This window comes from Musca autumnalis, unplaced genomic scaffold (genome assembly GCF_047663935.1).
Source record: "Musca autumnalis isolate F117 unplaced genomic scaffold, ASM4766393v1 scaffold_1, whole genome shotgun sequence".
Classification (NCBI taxonomy): Eukaryota; Metazoa; Arthropoda; class Insecta; order Diptera; family Muscidae; genus Musca; species Musca autumnalis.
The window spans coordinates 65753423-65776941 of NW_027411644.1; the positions used below are offsets into that span (position 1 = coordinate 65753423).

Consider the following 23519-nt stretch of genomic DNA (forward strand, 5'->3'; position numbering starts at 1 on the left):
CTGCTTTCTTTCAGAAAGTGTTTATAGATGCCCGCTTTCTTCCAGAAAGCATCTATAGAAGCCCGCTTTCTTTGAGAAATGGTCTATAGAAGCACCCTTTCTTTTAGAAAGGATCTTTAGAAGCAGCCTTTCTTACAGAAAAGTCTTTCCAGAGGAATGAGTGCTTCAATAGGTCCTTCCCAGAGGAAAGAATGCTTCTATAGACTCTTTCCAGAGGAAAGGTGCTCATATAGATCATATCCAGTGGAAGAGTGCTTCTATAGACATTTTGCAGAGGAAATTGTGCTTCTGTAGACCCTTCTATAGTCCCTTTCCAGAGGAAAGGGTGCTTCTATAGACCATTTCCAGAGGATAGGGTGCTTCTATAGTCCCTTTCCAGAGGAAAGGGTGCTTCTATAGTTGCTTTTCAGAGGAAAGGGTGCTTCTACAGATGCTTTTCAGAGGAAAGGGTGCTTCTATAGATGCTTTTCAGAGGAAAGGGTGCTTCTATAGATGATTTTCAGAGGAAAGGGTGCTTCTATAGATGCTTTTCAGAGGAAAGGGTGCTTCTATAGATGATTTTCAGAGGAAAGGGTGCTTCTATAGATGCTTTTCAGAGGAAAGGGTGCTTCTATAGATGCTTTTCAGAGGAAAGGGTGCTTCTATAGATGCTTTTCAGAGGAAAGGGTGCTTCTGTAGATGCTTTTCACAGGAAAGAGTGATTCTATAGATGCCTTTCAGAGGAAAGGGTGCTTCTATAGACACTTTCCAAAGGAAAGGGTGCTTCTATAGACACTTTCCAGAGGAAAGGGTGCTTCTATAGACCCTTTCCAGAGGAAAGGGTGCTTCTATAGATTCTTTCCAGAGGAAAGGGTGCTTCTATAGACACTTTCCAGAGGAAAGGGTGCTTCTATAGATTCTTTCCAGAGGAAAGGGTGCTTCTATAGATTCTTTCCAGAGGAAAGGGTGCTTCTATAGATTCTTTCCAGAGGAAAGGGTGCTTCTATAGACCCTTTCCAAAGGAAAGGGTGCTTCTATAGATTCTTTCCAGAGGAAAGGGTGCTTTTAGAGATTATTTCCGGAAGAAAGGGTGCTTCTATAGACCCTTTCCAGAGGAAAGGGTGCTTCTACAGACCCTTTCCAGAGGAAAGGGTGCTTCTACAGACCCTTTCCAGAGGAAAGGGTGCTTCTATAGACCCCTTCCAGAGGAAAGGTTGCTTCTATAGACGCTTTCCAGAGGAAAGGGTGCTTCTATAGACCCTTTCCAGAGGAAAGGGTGCTTCTATAGACCCTTTCCAGAGGAAAGGGTGCTTCTATAGATTCTTTCCAGAGGAAAGGGTGCTTCTATAGATTCTTTCCAGAGGAAAGGGTGCTTCTATAGATTCTTTCCAGAGGAAAGGGTGCTTCTATAGACCCTTTCCAGAGGAAAGGGTGCTTCTATAGATTCTTTCCAGAGGAAAGGGTGCTTTTAGAGATTATTTCCGGAAGAAAGGGTGCTTCTATAGACCCTTTCCAGAGGAAAGGGTGCTTCTACAGACCCTTTCCAGAGGAAAGGGTGCTTCTACAGACCCTTTCCAGAGGAAAGGGTGCTTCTACAGACCCTTTCCAGAGGAAAGGGTGCTTCTACAGACCCTTTCCAGAGGAAAGGGTGCTTCTATAGACCCTTTCCATAGGAAAGGGTGCTTCCATAGACCCTTTCCAGAGGAAAGGTTGCTTCCATAGACCCTTTCCAGAGGAAAGGGTGCTTCCATAGACATTTTCCAGAGGAAAGGGTGCTTCTATAGATTCTTTCCAGAGGAAAGGGTGCTTCTATAGACCCTTTCCAGAGGAAAGGGTGCTTCCATAGACCCTTTCCAGAGGAAAGGGTGCTTCCATAGACCCTTTCCAGAGGAAAGGGTGCTTCTATAGACCCTTTCCAGAGGAAAGGGTGCTTCTATAGACCCTCTCCAGAGGAAAGGTTGCTTCTATAGACCCTTTCCAGAGGAAAGGTTGCTTCTATAGACCCTTTCCAGAGGAAAGTGTGCTTCTTTAGACCCTTTCCAGAGTAAAGTGTGCTTCAAAAGCTTCCATAGACCCTTTCCAGAGGAAAGGGTGCTTCCATAGACCCTTTCCAGAGGAAAGGGTGCTTCCATAGACCCTTTCCAGAGGAAAGGGTGCTTCCATAGACCCTTTCCAGAGGAAAGGGTGCTTCTATAGACCCTTTCCAGAGGAAAGGGTGCTTCTATAGACCCTCTCCAGAGGAAAGGTTGCTTCTATAGACCCTTTCCAGAGGAAAGTGTGCTTCTTTAGACCCTTTCCAGAGGAAAGGTTGCTTCTATAGATTCTTTCCAGAGGAAAGGGTGCTTCTATAGACCCTTTCCAGAGGAAAGGGTGCATCCATAGACCCTTTCCAGAGGAAAGGGTGCTTCCATAGACCCTTTCCAGAGGAAAGGGTGCTTCTATAGACCCTTTCCAGAGGAAAGGGTGCTTCTATAGACCCTCTCCAGAGGAAAGGTTGCTTCTATAGACCCTTTCCAGAGGAAAGGTTGCTTCTATAGACCCTTTCCAGAGGAAAGTGTGCTTCTATAGACCCTTTCCAGAGGAAAGGGTGCTTCTATAGACCCTTTCCAGAGGAAAGGTTGCTTCCATAGACCCTTTCCAGAGGAAAGGGTGCTTCCATAGACCCTTTCCAGAGGAAAGGGTGCTTCTATAGACCCTTTCCAGAGGAAAGGGTGCTTCTATAGACCCTCTCCAGAGGAAAGGTTGCTTCTATAGACCCTTTCCAGAGGAAAGTGTGCTTCTTTAGACCCTTTCCAGAGTAAAGTGTGCTTCTTTAGACCCTTTCCATAGGAAAGGGTGCTTCAATAAATAGATGCTTTCCAGAGGAATGAGTGCTTCTATAGGAAATTGTGCTTCTATAGATCCTTTCCGGAGGAAAGGGTGCTTCCATAGATCCTTTACACATTTTTATGGGTACTAAAATGGACGAATAAATATATTATTGAAAACATTGCGAAAAAAATTGCACCTTGAATAGATTGTAAGCACACAATTTCTTAATTAAAATATTCCCGTTCTGCCACTCCCCTAACCTTTATACATTAGAGCATATTTAAACGTACTGCAACACTCTGAAAACACGTGCATTCCCAGTCATCAGACAAACAATTTGTTGAATGCAAAAACAGAATGACAACATTTAATTACGACAATGGATGGCATTTAACATTGAAAACCAAAACAGAATGGCACATTCTAATGGGCAAACGAAAGCAGCTTTCTTTTATTTGGTGGGGTCATTGAATGGTTGGCTGGCCGGCCCGGCCGCCTGTCTATTCGGAAGGCGGTGATTGTGTTTATTTTGCATGCGATTAGGGATAATCACATCCATGTTATTCCCATAAGCGGTGCATCCATGCCGAAATAATAGAATGAAGACAATTTGTTTTTGCGGTCAGTGCCATAGCCACGCAACAAAAATTTGAATGTGATTTGAGGTCAATGGTAAATAAAAATGCCAATTCCTTTATCAAAATCGACAAAATAAAACACAATTTGTTAATGGAATCTCAGCAACGTCATTATAAACAAGAAGAAAAAAAAAAATACCGATTATTTTTAAATCCAATTCACATGATTATGTCGATGCGGAGGGGGGACTCTATATGGACAAATGGAAACTGAAAACGCTTTGAACTGGCCAGTTTCATGATAAGAAGCATAAGGCTTTTGACTTGATTTTTTGTTTTGTTTTTTTATTTTCATAAGAATTCCACTGTCAGACACAGCCGTTCCACTTTGCAATATGTACTAATGATGACCATTGTAAAGCGTATGTTTGATAAAAGCGAAGGAGTAAGAGCATATAAAATAATATGATGAAATGACATCATCCATTCCATTGGATAATTTATCATTGTTTTAATATACAGTATATATTTTTTAAATTATTATTATTAGCAAAAATGGTAAAAACTTTTTAGTTTTGGAACAGAGCTTATATTAAATCTATTGTGTATAATCTACTTCTTTAAGAAAACCCCCTTTTTACCTTCAAACATTACACCGATATTAAAAAATAACGTTTTTATGATAAGAAAAGTAGGCCTCACTGGCATAGTTGTCATCTCTAATATGTGTGTTATCAACTTTCTTTGAGAAAATGTGACGCATCTCCCTTTTTACTGTAGAAAAAACATTTCGACCGTTCTTTTTTTTTTTTTTTGAAAAATTTGTATGTTAATAATAGGGAGTAGGCCACACTGATGTAGTTGCCATATCTAATATAGGGGGAAAGTGAGCATATCAAACTTGTTTGTATTGTTACCTGAGTTGACAACTGTTGGCCCCTTTTTAGAAGGAAGGATACTTCTATAGACCCTTTCCAGAGGAAAGTTGCTTCTATAGAATCTTCGCAGAGAAAAGCGTGCTTCTATAAACCCTTTCCACAGTAAAGTTTTCTTTAATATGTCCGTTATCAACTTTCTTTAAGAAAATCTGACATATCTCCTTTTTACTGCAGAAAAAACATTTCGGCGATTTTTTGAAAAAGTTGTATTTTAATAATAAGGTGTAGGCCACACTGATGTAGTTGCCATATCTAATATAGGGGGAAAGTCTGAATATCATAGTTTTTTACATTGTTACCTGAGTTGACAACTGTTGGGCCCTTTTTAGAGGGGGTATACGTCTATAGACCCTTTCCAGAGGAAAGCGAGCTTCTATAGACCTATTCCGTAGGAAATCGAACTCCTATAGACCCTTTCTGATGAAAGCGATAAAGAGTGCTTGTATTGACCCCCTCTATAACAAGGGGTGTTCTGTAGTACCTTTCTGAAAGAAGGGGTGCTTCTATAGTACCTTTCTGAAAGAAAGGGTGCTTCTATAGTCCTTTTCTAAAAGAAATCGGCCTCTACAGACCCTTTCTGAAAGAAAGCAAGCTTCTATAGTCCCTTTCTGAAAGAAAGCGGGATTCTATAGTCCCTTTCTGAAAGAAAGCGGGCTTCTATAGACACTTTCTCCAAGAAAGCGGGCTTCTATAGTCCCTTTCTGAAAGAAAGCGGGCTTCTATAGTCCCTTTCTGAAAGAAAGCGGGCTTCTATAGTCCCTTTCTGAAAGAAAGCGGGCTTCTATAGACACTACAGACCCTTTCTATAGACCCTTTCTGAAGGAAAGAGTGCTTCTATAGTCCCTTTTCTATAAGAAAGGGTGCTTCTATAGATCCTTTCTATAAGAAAGGGTGCTTCTATAGATCCTTTCTATAAGAAAGGGTGCTTCTATAGATCCTTTCTATAAGAAAGGGTGCTCCTATAGATCCTTTCTATAAGAAAGGGTGCTTCTATAGATCCTTTCTATAAGAAAGGGTGCTTCTATAGATCCTTTCTATAAGAAAGGGTGCTTCTATAGATCCTTTCTATAAGAAAGGGTGCTTCTATAGATCCTTTCTATAAGAAAGGGTGCTTCTATAGATCCTTTCTATAAGAAAGGGTGCTTCTATAGATCCTTTCTATAAGAAAGGGTGCTTCTATAGATCCTTTCTATAAGAAAGGGTGCTTCTATAGATCCTTTCTATAAGAAAGGGTGCTTCTATAGATCCTTTCTATAAGAAAGGGTGCTTCTATAGATCCTTTCTATAAGAAAGGGTGCTTCTATAGATCCTTTCTATAAGAAAGGGTGCTTCTATAGATCCTTTCTATAAGAAAGGGTGCTTCTATAGATCCTTTCTATAAGAAAGGGTGCTTCTATAGATCCTTTCTATAAGAAAGGGTGCTTCTATAGATCCTTTCTATAAGAAAGGGTGCTTCTATAGATCCTTTCTATAAGAAAGGGTGCTTCTATAGATCCTTTCTATAAGAAAGGGTGCTTCTATAGATCCTTTCTATAAGAAAGGGTGCTTCTATAGATCCTTTCTATAAGAAAGGGTGCTTCTATAGATCCTTTCTATAAGAAAGGGTGCTTTTATAGATCCTTTCTATAAGAAAGGGTGCTTCTATAGATCCTTTCTATAAGAAAGGGTGCTTCTATAGATCCTTTCTATAAGAAAGGGTGCTTCTATAGATCCTTTCTATAAGAAAGGGTGCTTCTATAGATCCTTTCTATAAGAAAGGGTGCTTCTATAGATCCTTTCTATAAGAAAGGGTGCTTCTATAGATCCTTTCTATAAGAAAGGGTGCTTCTATAGATCCTTTCTATAAGAAAGGGTGCTTCTATAGATCCTTTCTATAAGAAAGGGTGCTTCTATAGATCCTTTCTATAAGAAAGGGTGCTTCTATAGATCCTTTCTATAAGAAAGGGTGCTTCTATAGATCCTTTCTATAAGAAAGGGTGCTTCTATAGATCCTTTCTATAAGAAAGGGTGCTTCTATAGATCCTTTCTATAAGAAAGGGTGATTCTATAGATCCTTTCTATAAGAAAGGGTGCTTCTATAGATCCTTTCTAAAAGAAAGGGTGCTTCTATAGATCCTTTCTATAAGAAAGGGTGCTTCTATAGATCCTTTCTATAAGAAAGGGTGCTTCTATAGATCCTTTCTATAAGAAAGGGTGCTTCTATAGATCCTTTCTATAAGAAAGGGTGCTTCTATAGATCCTTTCTATAAGAAAGGGTGCTTCTATAGATCCTTTCTATAAGAAAGGGTGCTTCTATAGATCCTTTCTATAAGAAAGGGTGCTTCTATAGATCCTTTCTATAAGAAAGGGTGCTTCTATAGATCCTTTCTATAAGAAAGGGTGCTTCTATAGATCCTTTCTATAAGAAAGGGTGCTTCTATAGATCCTTTCTATAAGAAAGGGTGCTTCTATAGATCCTTTCTATAAGAAAGGGTGCTTCTATAGATCCTTTCTATAAGAAAGGGTGCTTCTATAGATCCTTTCTATAAGAAAGGGTGCTTCTATAGATCCTTTCTATAAGAAAGGGTGCTTCTATAGATCCTTTCTATAAGAAAGGGTGCTTCTATAGATCCTTTCTATAAGAAAGGGTGCTTCTATAGATCCTTTCTATAAGAAGGGGTGCTTCTATAGATCTTCTTATAAGAAAGGGTGCTTCTATAGATCTTCTTATAAGAAAGGGTGCTTCTATAAATCCTTTTTATAAGAAAGTGTGCTTCTATAGATCCTTTTTATAAAAAAGTGTGCTTTTATAGATCCGTTTTATAAGAAAGGGTGCTTTTATAGATCCTTTTTATAAGAAAGGGTGCTTCTATAAATCCTTTTTATAAGAAAGTGTGCTTCTATAGATCATTTTTATAAGAAAGTGTGCTTTTATAGATACTTTTTATAAGAAAGGGTGCTTCTATAAATCCTTTTTAAAAGAAAGTGTGCTTCTAATAGTTGCTTTTTATAAGAAAGGATAAAAAAATAAATAATAATAAAAAATCCAAACATGTGTAGACTATTGTGGCCGGAAAACTATGCCCACAACTTTTCATCTCTTCATTTTTTTCCAGAAATTCTTTTCTACGTCACACTCGATCATTGCATATTGCCAATTTTTCATATTGAATATAAACAAATCTTTAGCAAATTTCAATATTTCAATTTAAACGATTTTGTTTTGAAATGTTTTTTTTTTTGCAAATTTTTATTAAACAACGTTTTTTTTTCATTTTTGCAAACAATATCGAATTGTGCACGGAACTTGTGTGTGATTGTTTGTTTATTTCTATTATTTGAGTAATTGGTGGTTGTTGGTTTGCTTCAAGGTCATCCATTCATTCATTCATTTATTATTTGGTTTATTTTTCTTTTTTTTCATGTTCATTTTACAACAACCACACACAATAGTCAAAATGCTATGAAAAGAAATTGTAAAGACAAATTATTATGGTGGTTGGCGAGGGCTAAGATATTTATTACCTTTTGTTGGGCTGACTTTGTTGGGAGTCATTAAAGTACGTTATAATGTAAAGTGCCCACCCAACACACAATACCCCTCCTCTACTTTTGAGGGAATCCAAACAGCAATGACTTTTGGCCAATCGTTCAAGTGCACAGCACACACCCTTTGATAATAATGACAAGCAACAACAATAATTTCAATGATAATCACTCAGCAGTAATGGGTCTTGGTTTGCCGGGGTTGACCAAAAGAAAATAACAGCAAAAGATATTTGTCTTTAATGAAAAACATGAAAGGGTTATAAAATTAGTACCTTTAATTTGTTATTTAAAACATATGAAGGGCTTTAACTTCTTTGATAATGTAGAAAATGTAAATTTCTTGGAGTTTCCTTGTGTAAATTGTATGTTTCGTGTTCAATTATGTCAAAATGTTGATAATCACTCTCAGTTCTCCCTCTCTCTGCCTCTCTGCACACAAATGCATTTCCCATCACATGTAGTGACCGTTAAGAGTAACAGAAATCATTGACTGATGACCCGTCACCTTCATTTGCTTTAAAAGTGATGCCAACTTTTCGCTTTTAATAGACGCTAATTAGAAAAAACGCACAAATACAAAACAAACCTTTATTACTTCAATTTTTTTTATATCATCTTTTTTAACTTAAAAACAATGAAATATAAATGTTCCATTTCATTTAATAACCGTCATTTCGCTCTATAAAACTGTCACAAACCGAGATAATTCAAGACGAGAAATAAAAAAACAACTACTAAAAAGAAAACCCCCTTCTTAGAGTTTCTTAAAAACAAAACAGCAAAACACCACCACAATTTCAAAAAATGTGACTCATTACTGCTATTGACTACCAGCAATTCAAAGCAAAAAATAATAAAAAGAAATAAAACTTCCAAAAACATGTGTATTTCTTATGTGGCTGGCTCGGGCCAGTCATGTTTGAATAATAGTCTGGGTATGTTTCTTTTCCAAACCAACCGCCACACAACACAATTGCGTACAACTGCCTAACACTACCATCATTGACCATTGTTATTATTCAATTGAATTCGAACATAAACTCAACATTAATCTATGCGCGTAATCAAGAAGTTGTAGGTTGAAAGCAAGTACTTTTATAGAAAGTGTAATTAAAAAAAAAAAAACTACACTCACTTTGTTTTATAAAATTGAAAATTTCACTTTCATGTTGGTTGGCTGGCTTGTTGTTGGTACAAATGGCCAACAACAACAATAACACACAAATTTGTATTAAATAATATTAGAAATTATTAAATATTCTGTAAGTGTTATGACCATATATGGGGTTAAGTTTTATTGGTTTAGATTTTAAGAGGATTAGTTATAAATAACGTTATTTTGGATATAGAAATAAAGTTGTGATGCAGAGATTAATGTTTTGAGATAAATCCGATAATGGTAAATTATGTTTTCACATAATTTAAGTAAGGGGTTAATCTTGTTAAAGTATTTTAATAGTGTGGATAATATGAGAACACTATTTAGACAATGTGGATAACATTTTTATGGTATTTTGATGACTTAGATAACATATCCACGCTTTTTGGATAATGTTGATTGGATAACATTTATATGCTATTTGGATAACGTAGATAACGTTTCCATCCTATTTGCATAAGAAAGAGGATAATATTTCCACGATATTTGGAAAACGTGGATAACATTTTCATACTCTTTGGATAACGTGGATAAAATTTACATGCTATTTGGATAACGTGAATAATATTTGCACTATATTTGGATAACGCGGATAGAATTTTCAGTTAATTAGGATAATTAGGATTAGGATAACGTAGATAACATTTCCATACTATTTGGATAACGTGTATAATATTTTCAGATTATTTGGATAACGTGGATAATATTTTCAAGTTATTTGGATAACGTGGATAATATTTCCAGACTATTTGGAAAAAGTGGATAATATTTCCAGGTTATTTGGATAACGTGGATAATATTTTCAGGTCATTTGGATAACGTGGATAAGGTTTTCAGGTTATTTGGGTAACGTGGATAATATTTACAGGTTATATGGCTAACGTGGAAAGTATTTTCAGGTTATTTGGATAACATGGATAGTGTTTCCATGCTATTTGGATAACGTGGATAATGTTTGCAGGTTATTTGGATAACGTGGATAATATTTTCAGGTTATTTGGATAACGTGGGTATTTTTGGTTATTTGGATAACGTAGACATTTGAATAACGTGGATAGATAATATTTCCAAGTTATTTTGATATCGTGGATAATATTTCCAAGTTATTTGGATAATGTGGATACTATTCCCAAGCTGTTTGGATAACGTGGATAATATTTCCAAGTTATTTGGATATCGTGGATAATATTTCCAAGCTATTTGGATAAAGTGGATAATATTTTCAGGTTATTTCGCTAACGTGGATAATATTTTCTGTTTGTTTGGATAACATGGAACGTTTTCCAAGCTATTTGGATAAAGTGGATAATATTTTCATGTTATTTGGATAACGTGGATATTTTCTGGTTATTTGGATAACGTGGATATTTTCTAGTTATTTGGATAACTTAGACATTTGAATAAGGCTGATAATTCCAAGCTATTTTGATGTCGTGCTATTTGGATAATGTGGATAATATTCCCAAGCTATTTGCATAACGTGGATAATTTTTGCAAGCTATTTTGATAATATTTCCAAGCTATTTGGATATCGTGGATAATATTTCCAAGCTATTTGGATAAAGTGGATAATATTTTCTGTTTGTTTGGATAACACGGAACGTACTCCAAGCTATTTGGATAACGTGGATAATATTTCCAGGTTATTTGGATAAAAGGGATAATATTTTCAAGCTATTTGGATAACGTGGATAAGATTTTCATGTTATTTGGAGAACGCGGATAATATTTTCACATTGTTTGGATAACGTGAATAATATTTTCAGGTTGTTTGGATAAAGTGGATAATATTTCTAGTGTATTTAGAGAACGTGGATAATATTTGCAGGGTATTTGGATAACGTGGATAGTATTTTTAGGTTTGTTTGAATAGCATGGATAGTGTTATTTGGATAACATGGATAGTGTGTCCAATCTATTAGCATAACGTGGATAATATTTTCAGGTTTTTTGGACAACATGGATAGTGTTTCCAAGCTATTTGGATAACGTGGATAATATTTCCAGGGAATTTGGATAACGTGGATATTTTTAGGTTTATTTGGATAACATGGATAGTGTTGCAAAGCTATTTGGATAACATGGATAAAATGTCCATGTTATTTGGATAACGTCGATAAGATTTTCATGCAACTTGGAACTTGAAACGTTTTCTAAGCTATTTGGATAGCGTGGATATTTCCAGACTATTTGGATAACACACATATTATTTTCAGTTTATTTGGATAACGTGGATAATATTTTCAGGTTATTTGGATAACATACATCGTTTTCCAAGCTATTTGGATAACGTGGATAATTTTTCCAAACCATTTGGATAACGTGGATAATATTTCTAAGCTATTTGGATATCGTGGTTAATATTTCCAAGCTATCTGGATAAAGAGGATAATATTTTTACATTATATGGATAACGTGGATAATATTTTCTGTTTGTTTGGATAACACGCAACGTTCTCCAATCTATTTGGATAACGTGGATAATATTTCCAGGTTATTTGGATAAAATGGATAATATTTTCAGGCTATTTGGATAACGTGGATAAGATTTTCATGTTATTTGGAGAACGTGGATAATATTTTCAGATTGTTTGGATAACGTGGATAATATTTTCAGGTTGTTTGGATAACGTGGATAATATTTCTAGTGTATTTAGAGAACGTGGATAATATTTGCAGGGTATTTGGATAACGTGGATGATATTTTTAAGATTGTTTGCATAGCATGGATACTGTTTCCAAGCTATTTGGATATCCACATTTTCATGTTACTTGCATAACATGGATAATGTGCCCAATCTATTTGGATAACGTGGATAATATTTTCAGGTTTTTTGGACAACATGGATAGTGTTTCCAAGCTTTTGGATAACGTGGATAATATTTCCAGGGCATTTGGATTACGTAGATAATATTTTTAGGTTTATTTGGATAACATGGATAGTATATCCAAGCTATTTGGATAACGTGGATATTTCCAGGATATTTGGATAACGTGGATAATATTTCCAGGTTATTTGGATAACATGGATAGTGTTTCCAAGCTATTGGGATAACGTGAATAAAATGTCCATGTTATTTGGATAACTTCGATAAGATTTTCATGCTATTTGGATAACTTGGATAACATTTCTGTGCATATTTTCAGTTTATTTGGATAACGTTTATAATATTTTCAGGTTATTTGGATAACATGCAACGTTTTCCAAGCTATTTGGATAACGAGGATAATATTTTCATGTTATTTGAATATCGCGGATAAAATTTCCACGATATTTGGATAACGTGGATAACATTTACATGCAATTTGGATAACGTGGATAACATTTCCACAATATTTGAATAACATGGATAACATTTCCACATTATTTGGATACGTCCATAACATTAAAACTCACATAAATGGCGTACACATGTATTCCACAGTCCCAATGCATCAATTATCACCTGTCACATATTCTCCTTTCTCTTAAGTTCAAGAGCAAAACACTTAACGCTCTAACGATAACTTTCTACATAACCTCACTTTCAAATTAGACATCTGTTTATATTTTTGTTTACATTGTTGTCACCATGTCAAAACTAATTCACATCTCTCTGTTTTGCATTTTACATCTTTGCAGGTTCCATTGTCACAACAAACGTGAGAGAATACAAAAGGCTTCAGACTGTCGTCGTCCACATTGAATCTGCTGCATAAATTATGACCCTACCAACACGTCCAGCGCCAGCACCACCAGGATCAAGGGCACAAGTTGCTGCAGCCACAGCTAATGCTAGTCTAGAACAGTTACGCCTACAACTGGCACAACAACAAGAACTGCAACGGCAAAATTCTTTTGGTTCAAAGTTAATTAAATTACCACCACCACCCAAAGTTCCTCAACCGGTTAATGGCATAAATGGTGGTTTTGGTGCCAATGCGGCTGCTGCCAATGGTTCTATTACAAGGAAATTTCCCCAAGCACGTTATGCTCCAGCCACCAATTGGGATGATTCACCATTCGATCTGTTAGGTGGTGCAACAACAACCACAAGTGGCAAGAAACCACCACCACCTCGGCCACCACCACCAAAAATACAACCAAAAAAGAATCCTGCACCCACACCACCACCACTGGTCCAGCAATCATCCAGCAGTTCAAATATATTGAGTAATATTTTCCATCGCAAGAAATCATCAAGGGCTCCAACACCAAATTCCCAAGCTAGGATATATGGTACTGCAACTTATGGCTCCTCAACAACTTCATCAAACACATCAGGAACAAATGCTTTCAATAGTAACACAAATTCCTGGAACAATGCTTGGAATACCCAACAAACTAGTAGCAGTACAACAACGACAACACAGCACACAACAACCACCAATGGTGAACCCCAACTTATTAGCTTTGATTCACCACCAAGTTCACCCACATTTACCCAAAAATCCAATAGCGATTGTTTGAGTGTGGATAGCTTTAGTTCCGATTCTAATTTCAGTTCACCTAACAATGGTAGTGTCTCCCAACCGGAAAGTGGTTTTGAAGACGACTTCTCCGCTGCCACAGGCCGCTCAAGACCAGCAACAACCAGCCCACTTGATCCCTGGGAAACAATAGATGCCTTTGGTCCACCCGATCCAGCGGCAGTACATCAAGCACCTCGCTATGGCACCATTGGTACGGCGCCTGTTAGAAATCTCAATGTGGTCAATAGCCGAGTACAAAACACTCCGGATAATCCACTCTGCAATGGCAAAAGTCTGGTGCCACCAGCACCAACGCTTAATATGCCCACCATCATTAAACCGAAAATCTCACAAAAACCTAAAGCTCCCAAACCTCCAACCTTAGCAAAACCAAGCGGTTTGAATAGTTTATATTCGGATTTGCCAACACCACCATCGCCACCAATGCCACAGTGTGCACCACCGCCACCACCTCCCCAAATTGGAATGGTCTCCTCATCATCGGCGTACACATCTTCCAAGCCTGCAGTTTCTTTGCTGGATGTTATTTCGGGTAAAGTTGATGCTCTGGCCTTGGATAGCGGTAGTCATGTGAGTGATTATGGCGGCGGCGTCGGAGTGGATGAACAGCCCTATGGTATAGCTTTATATGATTTCCAAAGTACTGAAGAGGGTGATTTATGCTTTAGGGTAAGTACATTTTGTGGGAATAGAAATGAATTATGTATTTTCTGTGTCTTGAAAAGAATATTCCCGATTATTTGTATAACGTGAATAATATGTTCAAGTTATTTGGGTAAGGGGGGTAATATTTCGAAGTTATTTGATTAACAGGGATAGTCTTTCCAACGCGGATAATATTTTCAGCTTATTTGGATAACATGGTTAGTGTTTACAAGCTATTTGGGTAACGTGGATAATATTTTAAGGTTATTTGGATAACGTGGATAATATTTTCATGTTATTTGGATAACGTGGATAATATTTTCATGTTATATGGATAAACTGCATAATATTTTCAGGTTATTTGGATAACCTGGATAATATTTTCAGGTTATTTGGATAACGTGGGTAATATTTTCAGGTTATTTGGATAACGTGGATAATATTTTCAGGTTATTTGGATAACGTGGATAATATTTTCATGTTATTTGGATAACCTGGATAATATTTTCAGGTTATTGGATAACCTGGATAATATTTTCAGGTTATTTGGATAACGTGGGTAATATTTTCAGGTTATTTGGATAACGTGGATAATATTTTCAGGTTATTTGGATAACGTGGATAATATTTTCATGTTATTTGGATAACCTGGATAATATTTTCAGGTTATTGGATAACCTGGATAATATTTTCAGGTTATTTGGATAACCTGGATAATATTTTCATGTAATTTGGATAACGTGGATAATATTTTCATGTTATTTGGATAACCTGGATAATATTTTCAGGTTATTTGGATAACCTGGATAATATTTTCAGGTTATTTGGATAACCTGGATAATATTTTCATGTTATTTGGATAACGTGGATAATATTTTCAGGTTATTTGGATAACGTGGATGTTATTTGCAGGTTATTTGGATAGCTTGGATAATATTTTCAGGTTATTTGGATAACCTGGATAATATTTTCAGGTTATTTGCAAAAATGAAAGGTTTTAAAATCTATTTGGATAACATGAAACGTATTCCAAGCTATTTGGATAACGTGAATAATATTTTCAGGTTTTTTGGATAACGTGGATAATATTTTCAGGTTATTTGGATAACGTGGATAATATTTTCAGGTTATTTGGAAAAATGAAACGTTTTAAAATCTATTTTGATAACATGATATGTTTTCCAAGCTAATTGGATAACGTGGATAATATTTTCAGGTTATTTGGATAACGTGGATAATATTTTCATGTTATTTGGATAACGTGGATAATATTTTCAGGTTATTTGGATAACGTGGATGTTATTTGCAGGTTATTTGGATAGCTTGGATAATATTTTCAGGTTATTTGGATAACCTGGATAATATTTTCAGGTTATTTGCAAAAATGAAAGGTTTTAAAATCTATTTGGATAACATGAAACGTATTCCAAGCTATTTGGATAACGTGAATAATATTTTCAGGTTTTTTGGATAACGTGGATAATATTTTCAGGTTATTTGGATAACGTGGATAATATTTTCAGGTTATTTGGAAAAATGAAACGTTTTAAAATCTATTTTGATAACATGAAACGTATTCCAAGCTGTTTGGATAACGTGAATAATATTTTCAGGTTATTTGGATAACGTGGATAATATTTTCAAGTTATTTGGATAACGTGGATAATATTTTCATGTTATTTGGATAACTTGGATAATATTTTCAGGTTATTTGGAAAAATGAAACGTTTTAAAATCTATTTGGATAACATAAAACGTATTCCAAGCTGTTTGGATAACGTGAATAATATTTTCAGGTTATTTGGATAACGTGGATAATATTTTCAGGTTATTTGGATAACGTGGATAATATTTTCAGGTTATTTGGAAAAATGAAACGTTTTAAAATCTATTTTGATAACATGATATGTTTTCCAAGCTAATTGGATAACGTGGATAATATTTTCAGGTTATTTGGATAACGTGGATAATATTTTCATGTTATTTGGATAACTTGGATAATATTTTCAGGTTATTTGGACAAACTGGATAATATTTTCAGGTTATTTGGATAACGTGGATGTTATTTGCAGGTTATTTGGATAACTTGGATAATGTTTTCATGTTATTTGGATAACCTGGATAATATTTTCAGGGTATATCGATAACGTGGATAATATCTTCAGGTTATTTGGAAACATGAAACGTTTTAAAAGCTGTTTGGATAACGTGGATAAAAATTCCACGTTATTTGGATAACGTGGATAGTATTTCCAAGTTACTTGGACAATGTGGATAATATTTCCAGATTATTTGGATAACGTGAATGTATTTCCAAGTTACATGGATAATGTGGATAATATTTCCAGTTTGTTTGGATAACGTGGATAATATTACCAGGTTGTTTGGATAACGTGGATATTTCTAGTGTATTTAGAGAACGTGGATAATATTTCCAGGGTATTTGGATAACGTGGATAATATTTCCAGGGTATTTGGATAACGTGGATAATATTTTTAGGTTTGTTTGTATAGCATGGATAGTGTTTCCAAGCTATTTGGATAAGGTGGATAATATTTCCATGTTATTGAGATAACATGGATAGTTTGCCCAATCTATTTGGATAACGTGGATAATATTTTCAGTTTTTTTTGGACAACATGGATAGTGCTTCCAGGCTATTTGGATAACGTGGATAATATTTCCAGGGCATTTGGATAACGTGGATAATATTTGTAGGTTTATTTGGATAACATGGATAGTATTTCTAAACCATTTGGAAAACGTGGATGATATTTTCCTGTTATTTGGATAACGTCGATAATATTTCCAGACTATTTGGATAACATGGCTAATATTTACAGGTTATATGGATAACGTGGATAATATTTTCAGGTTATTTGGATAACTTGGATAATATTTTCAAGTTATTTGGATAATCTGGATAATATTTTCAGGATATTTAGATAACGTGGATAATATTTTCAGGTTATTTGGAAACATGAAACGATTTAAAAGTTATTTGGATAACGTGGATAAAAATTCCAGGTTATTAGAATAACATGGATAGCATTTCCAAGTTTTTTGGATAATGTGGATAATATTTCCAGGTTATTTGGATAACGTGGATAGTATTTCCAAGTTACTTGGATAATGTGGATAATATTTCCAGTTTGTTTGGATAACGTGGATAATATTTTCACTTTATTTGGATAATGTGGATAACATTTTCAGGTTATTTGGATAACACGGATAATATTTTCAGGTTATTTGGATAACGCAGATAATATTTTTAGGTTATTTCGATAACATGGAACGTTTTCCAAGCTATTTTGATAACGTGGATAATATTTCCAAGCTATTTGGATAACGTGGATAACATTTCCTGTTTATTTCGATAACATGGATAGTGTTTCCAAGCAATTTGTTTAACGTTTATAAAATTCCCAGGTTAGTTGGATAACGTGGATAATATTTTCAGGTTATGTTGATAACGCGGATAGTATTTTTAGGTTATTTGGATAACATGGAACGTTTTCCAAGCTATTTGGATAACGTGGATAATATTTCCGTGTTAATTGGATAACATGAATAAAATTTCAGGTTATTTGGATAACAAATAGCATTTTCAAGCTTTGTTTTTGGATAATAAGCATAATAATTTTATATTATTTGGTTACGTTATGGGTGGGGGGAAACCTCATGAGGAGTATTAGAAGACCTCATAAAATTTATTTTGAGGACAACATTTAACTCCTAAAAGTATGCTACATGTTATGTATGTTATTATTTCGGGGTAAATGTTTTTGATTGACAAAAATAATGAAAGAAGCATCCCACTCATCTATATAAAATGTCAATAGAGGACTTCCAATGAATGCATAGACAGCCTCAATAGGGACCATCTTCTACATATAAGATCCTTCATCCAATATATAAGACTATATTAGTGATCTTTATCTTAATATAAGACCCCGTTGGATGACTTTTTGGGGTCTTCTTCAACGCAGAAGACTTCATTAGATACCTTCTGATGTCTAAAAGATTTTCTTAAATGCCTTCTTCCGTATATAACATTATTTTTTTATGTTTTTCGTTTCCTCTCTTGTAAAGGAGGGTTTCTTCTTTATACAAAAACTCGTTAGAGGTTTTATTGTATAAAGAAGACGCCAAAAATACGTTTTTAACTGTCTTCTTCTTTAGAGGAGGCCACTTCAGTTGTCATTTTGGATGACTTCTTCTGTAAAGAAGACCAGTGTATACTTTAGTGGTGTATTTGTCTACGGGGAATAACTCCTAAAAAGTCTTCTGATATACTACCTATAACAGAATTCATTAAGACTCAATTTCTATGTAGGAGAACTCTTTAAGTGTCACCTTATTACAGATCTCCTTTATTAGAGACTTTCTAATAAAACGAAAGTTCCATTACACCTTTTCTTCTATAAAGAAGACCCCAGTTTAGTCCAATTCTGTATAAAAGATCCAATTGTAGACAAACTCCTATTAAGAAAACCTCATTAGACATATTCTTGGATATAATGACAGATGTAGTCCACCTTCTTTCAGATATGGAATCTCGTTGGAACCCTTTTCACATAAAAGGATCTCATTTCATCATTACAAAATAAATTTTCTCCTTGTTCCCTATACTAACTCTTTCCCTTTTTCTCTTTCTATTTTACAGGAAAATGAAAAAATCTATTTACTTGAACAAGTTAGTGAATCGTGGTATAAGGGGCGTACACGTTCTGGCTGTGAGGGTATATTTCCCATTAATTATGTTGAAATTAAAGTGCCACTATCAGCAAAACAAACAGCAGCACAATCACAATTATCAACAGCGGCATCCTCAAACTATTCAACTGCTACAACAACACCAACATATGATACAACAACAACATATCCTCCAACAACAAATAGTACAAGTAAAATAAGATGTTTATACAATTTCCCTGCCGAAGTTGAGGGTGATTTGGCAATAAAAGTAAGTTTCACAAACAATAGGCCTGTTCGACAACTTCGCAAGTAAAAGTATTTGCAAGTTCTTGCAAGTACTTGCAACTATTTCTCATTTACTGAACAAGTTTGTTATCGAACAGCATTTTTAAAAAGTTTGTACAAATTTGTACAAACTTTTGTGTTATCGACCTAATGATAACCTCAAACATTGACATAACCTCAAATTAATGTTTATTATTTTTTTTCTCATTTTTAGGAAAATGAAATGGTCACCATATTATATAGAATCAATGAAGACTGGTTATATGGTGAAGTTAATGGCCGTCAGGGACAATTTCCGGCGAACTTCCTTGAATATGTGCCATCCAACATACCAATGCCTTAAATTTATAGATTTTTTTTTAATGGTAATTTATACACTTTTAGAATTCCTCCTATTTTTCTGGTTCTACCATGGAAGAAAAACAAGAATAGTTTAGTGAATAATGAGAGATCAATCAAAGTATCCATTAAAATGTACCCTAGGATGATAAACAATTATAATTATAAACATTACTTATACTATATCTATATGGAACTGTGTATGTTTTTTGATTTTTCCTACCACTACCACTACTTACTATACTATATATTGAGATATTTGATAACAATGTGAAAATCCATGAAAAAAAAAATAAAAGAAAAAAGTCTTTCAAAAAGTATTTTTATAAAATCACACCCCCTGCCCCCGCTCGAACTAAAGTTTACATTTTTTTGTTAAATTAAGAAGAAAATAAAAAAGTAACAAACGATAACCAAAACGAGTCACAATTCACAATTGCTTAGAATTTAAAAGAAACAACAAAACGAAATGAAATGTATTAAATGTTATTTGCAAAAATTTATATTTTGATTTATAACTTGTTTGTATATAGATTTATTGCCTATTGCTATTTTTATTATTAATATTTGTAATTTTTGAGTTAATTGCCAATATGATGATTTGAAATTATTATTAGCCATGATGTTTATAAACACCCAATACATACCTACCCAAGACCATCATATGATGCTTAAAATGCAAATCACAAATTAAGTAAACTTCCACAAGTCACATCAATAACAACTATAACACCAACCTTAAAAAGATACACAATTACTCAAAAAATTATTTAGTTTGTTTTAATTTGTATTTTATTAAATTTTCTTTAATTATTTGTCATCATCTTAAAAAAACAACAAGTACTATCGTCGTGTCGTCGTCGTGTTTGCAAATTGTGATTTACTTCTATTATTAATTATTATTCTTCGTTTATACTTTTTCTCATCATATTTATATATCAAAAAGAATTGCTTAAAAACGAAAATAAAGAATAAAAAAAGAAACTTAAGCTTAAAAATTAAATGCCTTTTTTAATATTAAAATCTCTAAAAACACTGCCAATTGTTCTAATTTCTTTTCTTCATTTGCGCTTTGTGGCTGCTCTACAATTCTTCATGTTTTGAGGGGAATTTTTTCAATATGGCATGATATAGATTATAGAAGGCATACACCGATACTGACACAATTACCAAGAGGGCACCCCCGAAAGCCATGCTCAAAAAATTGCCATCAATAATGCCCGTTGATGTGTGACGCCTCGTGGACCATATTTCCTCGGTACTGGCTGGATTATCCTGTTGTTGGGCCGTACGTTCAGCCATTAAACGTTTCATGGTATTTAAGCGTTCACGTAAGACCTCCACTGATTCGGTATTTAAGTCATCTATTTTGTTTGGGATTTAATAAAGGGAATCTGTTTAATATGTGGTTTGATGGAAAGAAAAAAAGTAACATATTTACCACCAGCACCAGGCAAATCAGCCATTTTTTAGTTATGTTCTTGGGTTATTATAAAACTATTTAATTTTCTTTTATTTTTTATTTTTCTTGTTTCTTGTTTCTTTTCTTATCAATGATGAAAAAACGAAAGAAGGGATGCTGTGTTGATTTTAATGTTTTATATGCAACTCCTCAAAGTATGCTACATTTTATGGCGCATGCTTAGAATGCACGTTATTATTTCGAGGTGAATGTTTTTGATTTGGCAAAATATTGTGTGGGGTGGTTGATAATATAAAAGCGCCATCTATGAGTGCGGGGGTATCACTAAAAATTGTATAGACAACAGTAACATGATTATAACGCATTTTTTTTGGCAAAAATCGGTAAAATTAAAATGCTTAGTCCCGGGCCACACTAAGAGTAATTTCACTGATATTTTGACATGAAAGTAAAAGAAAATGTAAAATAAACTGCAATAAATCACAGTCTTGATCGTTTTAGACTATGGTCTTTAGAGAACTCGTTGGTGATCAACCCAGTTAAGACGAAAGCAATACGATTTGGTAGTCAGTCGTACGACTTAAACATTGCTCTGGGCGGAAATTTGATCAGCTTTGTATCTTGCCATAAAATATTGGGCATTTTTGTAGACGAAAAGCTTGCATTTGAATATCATGTTGACTATGTGCATAGAAAAGTTGTTGGCATAATTCGGAAATTGTATTCCACTAATATATACCTTCCTTCATGGGTTAAATATAGGTTAGCTTACGTACTATTAATGCCTCATGTTAACTATGGTCTGGAAGATTTTTCTGGTATGTCAGAACGTAATGCATTGGTATTAGAGCGTGCAGTAAAACGTATTGTACGCTTTGTCTACGGCTTAAGGACTCGTGACAATATCTCTGACTATGTTAAGAGCTTTCTTGGAGTTACTTTAGATCAGTTTGTGTCCACTAAGATGTTGTGCGCCTATTATAGAATAATAAGGAATGGTGTACCTGTTTCACTGAAAAACATGTTTCGTTTTGGTTTATTGTGGAGGAACATACAGATATCTATTCATTTAATAAATAATTCTACATTTGAGAATTCATTTTTAGTACGTGTGGCCAGATTGTGGAATTATTTACCAATAGAACTTAGAGTATTCTCGCAGTCTAATAATGCGTTCCGCTTGAAACTGTTGACCTATTTTGGATCTCGACCCTAAATATTGGATTTGAAACTGCTATCACTGCATATGATGATTTTAATTTCATTTTCCTAGTGCACTTGCTAAATTTTTTATACTTGTGGGCTTGTTTGCTATGCAAATTAAATGTGACTTTTTTTTTTCTTTGTTAGTATGTGTTTACATGCCCTATGTACCAGTCAATGCTAATGCGTACTGGGAGTCACTTACTTATATTGCTCTGTATATTTGTCATTCTATACTGCTTGTTGCTTATGGCCATTTATTGCATCGAATATTTTTTTCTCTTCTTGGTAGTTATGGCTGGGGAGCCAATTATATAAAGTAACATTGTGGATTATTTAGTGATATTGAGTATAAGGATATATTGTTAATACTATTTTTTGGCCTTGGAGGCTTTAGTATTAAAGAATGGAATGAATAAACAAACAAACAAACAAAACGGTCTGTTTGTTTCATACGAATATTGCAACAAAGCAAAATTGCACGAAACATGGAACCGTGTACACTAGTTTCTTGAAATTATGCATTTTTCCCAAAAAATGCTAAGTTTCATGTCAAAATTTCATTGAAATTACTTTAGTGTGGCCCGGGACTTACAAGTTTGCGTGCTTACTTCAATTTTGACATAATAAAAATAAAAAGCTTCGTTCCCGTACTTTTTAATAGTAAAACTCGTAAAAGAGAGAAAGAGAGAAAAATTGTTGTCACAAAAAAGTTTTTTCAAAAAGTTCGGGAACGGAAAAATGGAAAATACGTCAAAAAAACTGGAAGAAATGTCAAAGTCGGCGTATCAGCCAATCAGACGCCGGCAACCATGTTACTATTTTTTACTCGCCCAAATTTGTCGTGTAAAAAGTTTTTAAAGAGAGCTTCATTCAGCGCCATTTTTGTTTAAAGAGAAGTGAACATTTTACAACTTTTTTGTGTACGGGAACGCTTTTTCGAGTAAAATGTGTAAAAGTCGTAAAAATTGTAAAAACTTTTTAGTTCTGGAACACAGCTAAAGTATAAAGAAGAAATGGGCAACCTAGTTCAAAATTGGCTCGGCCTTCTTTATTCTTTTATTTTTATTATGTCAAAATTGAAGTAAGCACGCAAACTTGTAAGTCCCGGGCCACACTAGAGTAATTTCAATGAGTATGTATACCTCTCACATATATTTTCGCACCAAATATCAAAATTCTGACCAAGTTGGCAGATATTTCAGATCATTTACTAATCCGCGCTTCAGAGAGCTCCCCATTCCCTCAGATCCTCGGGTAGCTGAAAGGAAATTAGACCAAATTTCCCAGCAGAGGTGACGGTACTAGCAAACGAGCGTGGAGAACTTCGTCATACGAACCCTGAAGATCCAAACAAACCACCAGAAATTATAACCTCCGACCATCGTACTTTTCTGCACCATACAAAAACAGATTGGTGAGGGTTCATGTAATTTACTAATCTCCACTTCAGAGAGT

At 34.7% G+C, this 23519-nt stretch overlaps 3 protein-coding genes across 12 annotated transcripts in view; 2 read left to right on the forward strand and 1 right to left on the reverse strand.

Annotated features, from left to right (window-relative positions):
* The window catches only part of l(3)05822 (SH3 domain-containing lethal (3) 05822), a 50797-nt gene extending 30364 nt beyond the window's left edge, over positions 1-20433 (forward strand). For all 10 annotated transcript variants that reach the window (XM_073979682.1, XM_073979689.1, XM_073979692.1 and 7 more), the window contains 3 exons: positions 12617-14136; positions 18780-19079; positions 19311-20433. In XM_073979682.1, coding sequence (XP_073835783.1) covers positions 12697-14136; positions 18780-19079; positions 19311-19439 — 1869 coding nt within the window. In that variant the 5' untranslated portion in view covers positions 12617-12696 and the 3' untranslated portion in view covers positions 19440-20433. The remainder of the gene's footprint in view (positions 1-12616; positions 14137-18779; positions 19080-19310) is intronic.
* Positions 1-23519, forward strand: part of LOC141400236 (WD repeat-containing protein 3) — a 143248-nt gene that overhangs the window by 104083 nt on the left and 15646 nt on the right. The window lies entirely within an intron of this gene.
* LOC141400468 (uncharacterized) lies at positions 20384-21024 on the reverse strand. Its single transcript, XM_073979699.1, has 2 exons — positions 20877-21024; positions 20384-20799 (listed from the first exon to the last, which is right to left on the reverse strand). The coding sequence occupies exons 1-2, from the start codon at positions 20899-20901 to the stop codon at positions 20519-20521; spliced, it is 306 nt and encodes a 101-aa protein (XP_073835800.1). The 5' UTR covers positions 20902-21024; the 3' UTR covers positions 20384-20518.